Source organism: Tauraco erythrolophus, chromosome 1 (genome assembly GCF_009769465.1).
Source record: "Tauraco erythrolophus isolate bTauEry1 chromosome 1, bTauEry1.pri, whole genome shotgun sequence".
Lineage (NCBI taxonomy): Eukaryota > Metazoa > Chordata > Aves > Musophagiformes > Musophagidae > Tauraco > Tauraco erythrolophus.
This window is the reverse complement of record NC_141465.1, coordinates 53,252,049-53,264,723: the sequence shown is the minus strand read 5'-3', so window position 1 is coordinate 53,264,723 and position 12,675 is coordinate 53,252,049. Positions and strand designations below refer to the sequence as shown.

The 12,675-nt window shown below is 38.8% G+C and overlaps 1 protein-coding gene across 2 annotated transcripts in view; it reads right to left on the bottom strand.

Moving 5' to 3' along the window:
* MID1 (midline 1) overlaps nucleotides 1–12,675 on the bottom strand; it is a 104,317-nt gene that overhangs the window by 23,429 nt on the left and 68,213 nt on the right. For both annotated transcript variants that reach the window (XM_086609424.1, XM_086609429.1), the window contains 3 exons: nucleotides 7,379–7,486; nucleotides 4,149–4,297; nucleotides 331–458 (listed from right to left, as the gene is read on the bottom strand). In XM_086609424.1, coding sequence (XP_086465550.1) covers nucleotides 331–458; nucleotides 4,149–4,297; nucleotides 7,379–7,486 — 385 coding nt within the window. The remainder of the gene's footprint in view (nucleotides 1–330; nucleotides 459–4,148; nucleotides 4,298–7,378; nucleotides 7,487–12,675) is intronic.

The following is a 12,675-nucleotide window of genomic DNA, read 5'->3' as shown; positions in this document are numbered from 1 at the left end:
GTAGGGAACAAGTGTTTTCAGTTTTGTTTTTATTTCTCAGTATCCTATTCTTACAATTAATTGGCAATGGATCACATTAATATTCCCCAAGTTGAGTCTGTTTTGCCTGTAGCAGTAATTGTTGAGTGACATCCTTGTCCTTATTTCAACCCACGAGCTTTTCATCTTACTTTCTCCCTGTGGCTTGTTGAAGAGGTGGAGCGCGAGAGTGGCTTGGTGGGCATGTGGCAGTCAGCCAAAGTCAACTGATCACAGAGAGGAACAAAGAAAATCTTATCACTGTTATTTTATGAGGAACATATAATAGTAGCACCTTGAGAAAAAAATTACCTGTAAGGTAATCAAGGCATTCCAACAATTTCTTCTCCCTGGTAAAATCAAGTGCGAAAGTATCGAAAGTATCGTTGAGATTAATTTCAGGAATTAGAACCTGGGAGGATGCAGTTGCCATGGAAACCCTATAATGAAAAGAAAAAGTCTTTTAGCATGCAAGACAATAACTTTCACATCAAGATAAGAACTGATCATTATGATTGTTATCACTTCTCAAAAAGCTTGGCAAAAACTTTTACATGTATTTTATTTATATGCTTTAAGTTAGGAGCTTCTCCTGCTACTTTTATTTTTGAGAGTAAAGTCTTCACTAAAAATCTCTTATTATTTAGCTTTTGTCCAACATGTAGTGTCAGGTAAGTTTTTAACAATATGTTGGTTAAGCAACAACATATTTTGAATTGCTCTTTCTAGTCACCTGCTGAACCAAAGTAGCAATAGCACCATATCTATCTGTGCTTTAAGCAATCATTTAAGATGCTGCATCTCTCCCAACTCTAGTTTTCCCAAAGAGTTTCTTGCCCCAGGCACTCCTTGGCACTGCTGTCCCAAAGGCTTGGTGCAGATCTCCATACCTCCTCAGCTGTTCAGCACAGCACACTGCTGTTAACTTCAAAAAGCACAGGGGGAAGATAAAACAAATAGATGTCAGCACAGTTTATTTTGAAAGGCTTTTCCCTGTGAAGCATGTGTGCACACTTACATTTCCTCTAAAACTGAAAAGTTCCCTTGCCTACCTCATATCAGGAGCTACATCCACTTTTTGTCTGTCCAGCCATACTAACATATAGAGATGAGCTTCACAAGAAAATTGCCATCAGGATGGATTTTTCAGATCCTTCAGCCTGGCATCTCAAAAGACATGTTACTGGAGAGCTGGATATCAGATATGTTTACAGAAAATTCGGTCTGTTTAAGCAAAAAGCTTATTAAACCTTGTGTTATACAACAGAATTTGTTTCAGTTTGGAGGTAAACACACAACCATGCATACAATGTATGTCAGTTATCTGTCATTCATTCATTCATGACACATGTCAGATCAAAATATTTTGATTGCTTCAACTAACTTTCTCCCAAATTAGAGTATTTCTCTGTAGACAGGACTCACATGGCTCCAGGCCAAACATTGACTAAGAACTATGTTTTCATATATTTCTTGTGTAGTATTTTAGGAAAATACAATTAGGAAAGGCAAGAACTGAACTGCACATCTCATTATCTTCAGCATAGTTTTCAAAAACTGAGCTGAGGAGGACTCCTAGTCGATAATTCTTGTTATATAGTTTTCAGCACTATTTCTCTTGCAACTGTGGTTGTAGAACTTAGTTTAAACTAGATCCTAGTATAGGTGTTTTGGGGTTTTTTTAGAGAGGATAATTAAAGTGCCTTTTGTCCCATGTAGTTAGAGGGAAAAATTCCCTGAGCTCTTTCACTTTTTTTTTGTTCTCTCCCACCTCTCCCAACCCCTAGTGGTTCATCTGCAGTTACGTTATGGTGTTTTTACATCTAGTAGGAAAAAAAGACATTCATTTCTGTAGGGTCTGTGTTAAGGCCAACTCAGAGTGATACATACCTCTACAAAATTAACAAAGGCCTTGCTAATAAACCAGCAAGCAGATATCTAAGATTAAGAGCTTCTTTGAATACCTCCATAAAGCACATATTTATTGTGAAGAAGACCATATCACCAGGCCCTTCTGGACTGTTCGAGGCTATGCAAAAGGTACACTGTGAGTTAAGTGTGTTAAAGTCAGTTTTCGGTGAGCTCAACAGTTTGCAGTTTCAGACACCACGTCACCATATTAGGTTCAGAGGATTGAATTTCCTTCTGTACTTCTGCCTGCTCTATCTGACACTGTACTTAGTTGGAAAGGGTTTTTCCAGGATAAATGCATTTCACCCACTGTAAATAATGCACGACCTAAATCATTGTAGTATGTGTAATGTCTTTGCTATACATAGTTACCTGTTGTGATTACAACAGAGAATATCATAATGCAATTACTTTGAAATATGTGGATGAAGAAATGCAATGAGCATAATTTCAGGAGACTGTTTTAGCTGCTGGAGCTCAGGGCCCTGGTGAGACTGTTACATGAGCAGTCTAGAAGCAAACAAAATATTGCTCTCTACATGAGAACTACCAGAGTTACTTGTGAGGAATAATTTATTAATCACATTTAGTCTCTTTTTCCACTTGTAATTTATCTGCAAGCACTTGGCGTTTTTTTTTCCTTCAGTTTTAATGACTGCTTGAAACGATCCTCTGATTTTCAGGGCGTTCGCAGCCATCTCATTACAGACAGAAATCTGTGATAGGCAAGAATTAGATTTGATTGGGCACATATGTGAGGTGGTCTCCATTCTGCTCTCTGAGTGTCTCTCCTGTGACTGTATTTATGACCCAACTGTTCATGTTTACAAGTTCAAAATGAAGCTTCTCTGAATATTCTCTGGTAGTCAGTTAAAAAGTTCTGTGTCTCCACAAGTTTCTGCCCCACTGCTTGTTCCATTTCATACTGAAAAAAGGCCAGATTCTCACTTTCAACTTTTTACTCATGATACTCATGTGGTAGTTTAACTATCAGCTTCAGCTGGGAAAAAAAAGTGCCACAACATAGCTTGGTGACAGAATACAAACCAGGGTCCAAGTCTGACAGAGAAAATGTAAACCATTGCCTTACTTTGCATTGCCTTGTCTTGCCTTGCCTCTCTCAACAGATTTTTAACTCCCTGAGCTTGTAATGAGCAACTCAGTGTTGCTGACTTATTTATAAATTGATTAAACTGCATTGGTGAAGCCTGATATTCAGAAAATCTGCATACAGCATTCTAGAGTAAGTGAGAGACTTAAAAATATAAATAATAAGAAGAGTGAATTTCATGCTTCGGATTAGGTGAAAATTGGCTGGACAATGTGAAGACATAATGTGAATCCAGAGATAAAAAAATAGATTAATAAATGAGCATACTTTTTATAGCTTTCTTCTTCATTGTCCTGATACAGTCTCTTATTTTTTTGTTTCTCTGACTGATGTCTAAGCAGCTGATCATTCCAACAGAACATTTTTTCATCAGAAAATACTGCTGAAATTTAGTGGGAATGTTTCAGCATTCACAGTGTTGCACAGTGTTGCTCTGAAAACCAGACCAAATTTTCTGACAGCACAGTTTCCTGGAAAGACTTGCTCCCTTGTCTTTGGGTCCTTGATATATCTGGCACGCTCGAAAGCAGCTAGGAACCTAGAAGCAGTAGAAATTCCCTGCACCCAGGGACCCAACACAGCACCTGCCATAACTCCCAGACACCCAGGCTGTTAAATCTCCAGCCCTTTAATTGGGCTACCTCAAAGACGCATGGTGCAGATTCTCAAAGTTACACATTTCAAATCATTCCAAATTTCTCCCAAGCAATGTACTCACTGCCTAATTTCTTTCTCAATCTGAGAATTTTTCATAGAGTAGGAATTTCAGCCTTCAGAAATCTGTTTTTTTTAGTGTGTTTAGCGTGTTTAGCACCAGACATCTGCTTGGCAACCACACTGCCTCCTTCATTTGTGCATGCCATTACTGTTCTAACTCTTATTTCACACCTTTTTTTGACTTCTCTTTTCAAAGGGATGTTTTGATTTATCTTTACAGTAAGGTCCTTCCCACTGTGGTACAGCACAAAGTAGTGTCTTGGGGAAATGTGTCAATTAACCCGCTGCCTTTGACCACATCTGTGGTGGGATAAGACAATACAAGAACTATGACAACCCATCTGCCTTAAACTGAGGGTTTATTGTTTATTGAGAGGAACATCTTATTTACCTTTCAGTGATATTTTTCGCAGTTTGCAGGAAGCGAGCGTGATCGTTCTCCTTCAGCGACTGTTCAGCCTGAGAGATGAGGGATGTTGAGCGCTCAATGCACTGTTTGCAGTTCGCAATCTGCTGAGCCAGTTTTCTCAACCTCACCACCTTGAGTGGAAAAATAAGAAAGCAGTCACATCTCTAAGGTCAGAAATCATGATTGCATTTGCACTTCCGAGGGGAAGCTGGAATGTAAAGGGGGAGTTAAGATGAATGGCTTTGCTGACTAGAGCTTCTTTCACACTAGCTTGATGGTGAGCCCCATCTAGCCACATAAAATTTTTAATAAGCAGACAGGCACAGCCTTTCTGCCTCAATATTTTCCACATGGAAAACAACAGGGGAGAGCCAAAACAAGCACAGCTGGCCTATTTTCCAACAGAAGAAACATCATTTCCTGGTATTTTCTGCTTACATGATAACTAAGGGCTATTTAGATAACTGTTTCTGTGAAGTGATGAGATTTGTGCTAAAAGCATCTTACAGATTAACTACTTTTTTCATATTACTGAGGTGAGTTTCATAAAAAATAATCTGAAAACAAAACTCGATAAAAAAAGACTGTTCAATTCTACTAACAATACATGCCTGCCCTTTTCATTCTATGTTTTTAGTCAAACAGGCTGTTTTCTTCTTGGGTATTTTTAACTAGACAAAAGCACAGTAGCACTGGAGAGACAATTATTATTACTGCAAACATATGTGCTGGAGATAAACACAGTAGATGTGACTGTAGTCATTAGCTGAAAGGTTAGGGAGGGGCACAGTCGATCCTCCATTTAAAGACAATGTTGGCTAACAAAGCTTCTAGTTCCTGAAAGGTCTGGGAGTCCTTCCCATTGTTATCACATCAGGATCATAGTTTGAACAGCAGTAAGAAATAGGAAGGATATGAAATAATTCTGGAGTTTAGAAAGGTGTTAAGACCCAGTTACATGCAAAATGAGGAAACTAACAACCAAGTGGATTGGTAGAAATATCCAAATTTATAATCAAGATAATGTTCCCAATCTCAGCAATTAGGGCACAAGCTATAAAGCTGCTGAGTTGAGTTTCAGATATAATTATGTCCTAAGCAGAGACAAGGGTATCTCAGTGCACCTACTCAACAACAGAATCCATCAGGAAAATAAATCTTTTGGAAAACTTTCAAAAAGAAAATACTGGCCAAATTATTAGTGTCCTTTAACATTGGTAGTTCTTCTAAAGACAGAAACAACAAAGGGAGAAAAACCCTGGGAAAGTATAAATATTTTGATAATGCTAATTATCTGATCAGCTTCTAGGATGAATTAATGCCATAATATTTTCTCTAACTGTGCATTTGCAGCGATTACAATTTGGTCTACATCAGTCGAACCAGGGAAAGGTTCATAGCAGTATTAAGTACCTCATCTCTTTATTTGCTTATGAATTAACAAAACAAACAATGAACTGAAATAAATGTTATCTTGTGAGCTTTTAGCAGTCAGAGGGCATGTCATGATTTGTGAGGTCCACATACGAACTAGGGTTTTGTTTGCTTGATTCTTTTTTATATCTTCTTCAAGAAGACAATTGATGATAAGCTTTAAAAGGAAGAGTCTCGTCTCACCTGTTCTCCACCCGTCACCCCCAGTGGCAGGAACATCTACACTAAAATTATCTTATCTATTTGATATTTAAGTGTTTTCCTGTTTCGGGTGATAGGTGAGATTAGGGATGGAGTCGCACTACATTGTCAGACTCATGTGTCTGAATCTGCAGCCTTGCAGCCATAGTTAGAACTTTATACCTGTTTCCAGCTCTGTAGCCATAACAATAGTCTTATAGACAAATTTGCCATGCCCTACCTTACAGAAAGACTCTTAGCCACAGGCCCTCTTAAAAGAAGGTACATTGGGCAGAATTTCAAGCGGCTTCTCACATGCATCTCTTGAATCTCTGAAATCTTTCAACATATACAACATTTCGGGCAAAGCATTCCAGATCTTTGCTAGACCTCCACTGACATCACTTTTGGTTGAACAAAGTAAAACAAAGAATAGGGATAGATTCTGATATCAGTTATATTCAAATAAATTTGGAGTCAATTGTATTACAAATCTTCCATGCTCTAAGGGACATTAGAATACATCTCTGCAAGCAATAGATTTTTTAAAAGCAACTCCTGTATATAGCACTAATCCAAATGAAAGTTTTCTGCTTCATTGGAAGCACAGCTGGTCTCACTGCACAGAAAAACAGTTGAAATAACAATACAGAAGGCCATCTTTTCCATTTTGAAGAGAATTATATTCTGTCAGCAGCATGAGGAAATTCAGGTTCTGTCACACAACGTACAGGACCTGTGGTTTCAAACACGTTTCAGTCAGTCCTTGCCTACAGGCCTTTTATTTCAAGTTAATTGGAACATCTTGACAGCTGCATGAACCATTTAACCTGCTCTTGACTTTATTCCTTCCCTGAGCTTTTCCCACACAAGAAGAGTTTATATTTGACTTAGTTAGTTTAGCAGTTAAAGAGTAAACACATGTACCTAGAAAATAAGAACATTAATTCAACTCTAATGTGTTTCTGAGTTAACAGGTAGCTAGCAAAATGTGTTGAAACTTGAATATCAGCAATTTTTCCTGCTCAATGTGTTTGTCACTATAATCATTGTACCTCAGTAATTAGAAATGCACACTTCATTAAATTTCCTCCTTGATTTTGATTTTTTTTTGTAAATAAATTAGATTTCCTAGTCTCAAGAACAACAATGATTGAAACAAATTCTTTATATGGTAGTGTTTTAATAAATAATTACAACATCTAGACAAAAATATTCACACAGATAAATGCCAGCCATGGTAGCAAATGTTGTGACACCTTGTGAAAGTGAAAACTTTGGGGGAAACACTGTCAGACATATAAAAAAGTGAAGGAATCATTAATTAGTCATAGTTTGATTATCATTCACTGATGGTGACACCAATTCTGTGTTTATCCTTAAAAATCATGACATGCAGTAAGAGAAATGTCAAATAAACTGTTGAGGACTAGCATACTAATCTTCATATATTTCTTTCCTCTTTAAGTGAAAGTTGCAGTAGCCCAGGACAAATAAGGCCTTTTACAAATTTATATTAATAGTACCTGAGGTCAAAAAGCTGTAAACATGAGGAAGTAGTGTTGACCTACTTGTGATCTAAATAAAAAATCTTTTACCTTTCCTTCCTTGATTTTGGTTCCAATTATTTGTCGTCTTTGCTGGATTATTTCAATGAGCTGGTCACATTCTTCCATCAGCTTGGTTTCTTGGCGGGATGCATTTACCTGCAAAGCAAACCATTATGATTGGCAAAATCTCCTTTTCCTTTCTCTAATTTAAAAATTGTAATTTCTAAAGCGTTGGGTTTGGCATGTTTTTGCTCCTTTCTATGTATAATCTGTGTTATTTTGTTTTCCCTATCTTGGATTTTGTGAAATACTGAAACAAGTCTGAATGTCCTCTTTGTAGGAGGTAGGACCTGGAGATAGGGTATTTCTATCAGGTATTTCTAACTCAAGTGAGAAAAGCCTGGTCCTGTCAACCGTATCCCGGGCTGCATCAAAAGAAGTGTGGCCAGCAGGTCGAGGGAGGTGATTCTGCCCCTCTACTCAGCTCTCATGAGACTCCACCTGGAATACTGTGTTCAGCTCTGGATTCCCCAAAACAAGAAGGACATGGAGCTGCTGGAGCGGGTCCAGAGGAGGGCCACAAAGATGATCCAAGGGCTGGAGCACCTCTGCTATGAAGACAGGCTGAGAGAGTTGGAGCTGTTCAGCCTGGAGAAGAGAAGGCTCCGGGGTGATCTTATAGCAGCCTTCCAGTACTTAAAGGGGGCCTACAGGAAAGCTGGGGAGGGACTTTTTACAAGGGTGTGTAGTGATAGGACAAGAAGCAATAGATTTAAACTGAAAGAGGGAGATTTCGATTAGATATAAGGAAGAAATTTTTTACATTGAGGGTGGTGAGGCACTGGAACAGGTTGCCCAGAGAAGTTGTAGATGCCCCATCCCTGGAAGTGTTCAAGGCCAGGTTGGATGAGGTTTTGGGCAACCTGGTGTAGTGGAGGGTGTCCCTGCCCATGGCAGGGGGGTTGGAACTAGATGATGTTTAAGGTCCCTTCCAACCCTAACCATTTTATGATTCTATGATTCTATGTCAGTTACAGTGGACAGCAGTGAGAAGCGAAGGCTCTTGAGGAGGTGCTTAACACCTCACAGATTCAAGCCATATATAGGACTGCAGTGAACACTAATGCACGTAAGAGCACAAATACTGGATCAGACAGTCCATCTAGTGCCAGCACCTGCTAGTAAAGCATTTCAGAAAGAAGTCCTAACATGTATGGTGATTCCCATGAATATTTTCTCATTCTCCAACCAACTGCAGCTCAGAGTCTTCTTGAACCAGCTACAATTTACATCATTAATAATCCTCAGAAGAGTTATCTTCTGTGGCTTTATTTAGTCTCTCCTTCAACCTCTGCCAAACTTTAAGTATCCCCACCATCCCACAGCAATGAACACCATGGATTAACTCACAGTCAAATGAACTACTACCTCCTTTAGAGGGATTTGAACCTGTCTCCTTCCAGCTGCATTTAATGACCCCAAGTTCTTTTACTGGAAAAGACAGTGAACTACTGATACCCACCCATAACCTCTATGCTGCTTGTGCTTTTACAGAACATTGTTGTGTCCTCTAGCAGGGCTTCATTTCTACATTGAAGAGTCTTCAGTGAGTCATTTTTTCCTTGTATGAAAGCCATATCATACCTTCAATCATCCTTGGTTTTCTTCTCCGAAACTTTACCAGGTCTATCGTCTTTTTGATATGAGGAACAAAACTGTACTAGGTATTCAAGGTACAAACAAACTATGGAGTCATACAGTAGCACGATGTGTTCTGAACTTCATCTTGATTACTTTCATTATAACTCCTACGTTTGATTTGCTGAATTTAACACTTGAAAATATTGTTTATTATTTTCAGTGTCCGTATAGTGGTTCCTGAAAGATTCAAATTACCAAAGATCCAAGTGACATTACCAAGTCATGTGTATTGATTGTCTTTACTATTACCACTGCCTCATCAATGAATCAGACAGAAAATAATAGCTGTGCTCATGTAGTTTTCTACAGTACAAATGAATAAGCCAGTTTTTTAACTCAAAAAATCTCACAAAGAATATCACTTTCTATGTAAAATGTTGACTTTTGTCAAAAAATAAGAAAACTTAAACCAGAAAAGTTTTGATTCTCAGCTTAAAATGTTTTGTTTCTGGGGAGGACTGTTTTTTTTCAGTAAAAAGTCAACATTTTGTATGACAAGAAAAATGTACTTCCCCACCAGCAGTAGCATGTATAGCTTACATGTATGCATAGAGAGTCAGAGAAAAAGGCAAAAAGTTCTGATCATATCTAGAATAAAGAAAAAATTAAAGGAGTGATTTGAGAGCTGTGATTCCATACATGCTTTGCTAAGAGGGTAGAGTGCCCTTCATCCCTGGCCACTTGCTCCTAGAGCCATATCACCTCTTCCATTGGGCTAGTAAGAGCTACAGGTGAACAACAACAGGGAATAGTTGCAGGTGACAACTACATTTCTCCCCTTGGTTATTTTTCAGTCTGATGAGCTCCTTGATTTGTCTCAGCGGTCTTTTTTTTCTTCCAACAATGTGTTTAAACATGCATTTACCTGTAAGCACATTATGGAGCTCATTAAGATTAAGTAAATGCTCATATATCTAAATTTGAACCAGGACCAATTTTACAAATAACCTTGTTATGTGAAATATATTGTGTCCTCCGGGCAAAGTAAGGACTTGTTTACAAAGGCCTGCTTTCATTAAGGTTTTGGATTATGCTTCTCAAACCTTCATAAAATTAAAGTTGGATTGCATATCTTACAGGCCTAATTATTAATTAAGATATCAACATTATAAAGAGAAAATACATTTTTTTCTAGAAGGGGTCAGATGGTACTGAAAATGCTGGGGAGATCTGCAAGCAAAAAGTGAAGATGTAGAAAGTACTTCCACCATGCAGTTTTAGGTGCCTGTTTATGCCCCTACGTTACCTGTTTGCTCTGCCTCACTTCCCAGGGCGATCCAGGAGGAGAGACAAACCACAGAGCAGCTCACCCAAAGCCTCTCCACCAACCACTCAAGTAGCCTGGAAGAACTAATCAATCAACGCTGCCCCTCCTATTCCCCCTTCTCTCATCATCCCACCACCCCAGCTCCATCACACCCTCCCGTCATGCACCCTATTTTGGCATGAAACCCTGCAGGGCTGTTTCCAATGAGCCGTTCAGTGCACGAGTCTCCTCTGCCCTGACTCCAGTTTCACTAGTGGATTGAAATTCCACCAAAGAGGGAAGAATCGCAAATGGGCTCAGTTGAGGCAACGATCACATTCGCTGCACGTGAACACAACTCCTTCTGTGCCAATACTGAGGTCTGCTCATGCCAGAGCCGACTTTGGCACTTAATTATGGTAACGCTTCACAGAATTTTTGAGGAGCTTCCACTCAAAGTGTTACTTCTATCACCACTTACGTCATGAATTCGCTTTGTCAAGCAGATATAATTAATCTTTGGGGTAACTGTCATGAAACATAGAGTTACAGGAAGGTTAAGTCAACATCGTTTCATTTAATGCTCTGGTTGGTTTGAATTATAAAGTATTAATTAAATCTCTAGACTAAGAAAAACAAAATGTTTGGAAAAAACCTTTGGACTTCTTACCCACTGACTGTAGACTTCTCTTTTCCTTTGAAATCTGAAAACTATACTCTTTCATAAACTTCATTTAAAGACATTTCCAAATGTATAGCGTGCACAAGCTTATTAAAAGTGAAAAGAATGTCTTAAAATTATTTGATATATCTGAGCTTTGTATTAAAAAAAAAAAACCAACCACATTTAATCTGGGGGCTTTTCTCAAGTTGAAATATTCCTTAATCAAATTTTCAACCTACAAGGCCTCTGATTCAGTAATAACTTTATAATTGAGCACATGCCTAACTTTAAGTGCACCGTATTAGCTGTGGCCCTAAAGGGACTATTTGTGAGATTAGCAGTGAGTATTATTTACTTGTATGTTTCCGAGGAGTCATATGTCAGATGAAAGAGCCACAGGCATGGAGCAGGGCTCCACTGTACAGGTGCTACAGAAATACCAGAATAAGGCTCTGCCTTTTGCTTGAGCCCTTTGATGAACAGCAACCTTGACAATAACTTCCAGCTGGGGCTGGCCAAGGAATGCAAGTTCTGTCTGGTGAAAATATTTGAGGTTTTACATTCTACATTTTTCCACATAAAAACCAAGCCCCCTTTCCAAGAAGTTCATTAAAAGAGACTGAGAGCTGCATTAGAAAAGTCTGGAGACTGTGCTGCTCACTTTGGTTGTGGGAGGCTCTGAATCATGCAGGGAGCAGATTGAAATCTGGGCTTCCTCCATCCCAGATGGATGTTGACTCCTTAATCTGAGATATCTACTGTCTGAGAGTTTATGCTAGACTTGGAGACATCTTTCTGTAGAAAACTTTACTGACATCAATATACTTTTGGCATCAGCAAATTCCTTAAAAATCTACATCCAGAACTACTCCAAACCCAAAGCTTGGTGTTTTGCTGGCATCATTTTTATAAACTTCTCTTCCATGCAACAAAGTAGTTTTAAACTGACTAAGAGGTCTTGTTACAATTTAGCAAAAATAACGGCATTTTCTACTACAAACAAGCAAGAACTGATTCTAGTAATTTCTGTAATATCCAAAGACCTCAGACAGTTTATCAAAAAAAAAAAAAAATTTCAGGGTTCTTTCCAAGTTTTCCAGACAGATGCAGAGGGTCTGCTGGCCTGTGCCTCAGGGAGTGGGTGTAGAAAAAAAGAAAAATGGGGGTTGCTCAGATGTGTGACAGGGAGCTGGAAACAACAAGCCCTCCTGACCCAAAGGGAGGGTAGGCCAGCTGTTCCCAGCTCCACAAGCTGAGAACTGCTTTGGAAAGTGTTCTGCTCTCTGCAGAGGCTTCCTTGGCTTTCATCTTCAGAGACCTGAGTTAAACTGCAGCTTAGGTCATAAGAAAATGAATGTGGTGGTTTCAAAGTCCCCAGCAGATGTTTGGGAAATCACAGATATACAACACAGTGAGAGGCTGAAGTTTACAGGGGAGCTTCTCTGGTTAATTCAAAGGCAAACAGAGTGTCAGAGGACTAGATTTATACCCATGAAAACTTCCTCAACCAGTTCATTGAAATCAAAGGATTTTTTTAGTGTCTCAGCAGATTTTTCCTTGCAGGAGCAAAACTCAAACTCTCTCTGAGATTCCTTATGGGTGAGGCAATTTTGTCCACAAGTGGAAATGTACATGCGTCTTTTTGGAAAACAATCTCTACATGACAAACAAAATAAGACACCCTAAATTAGAGGTGGCCTCTTTTTTTTTAAGATTACACTGTCTGGGATAAAT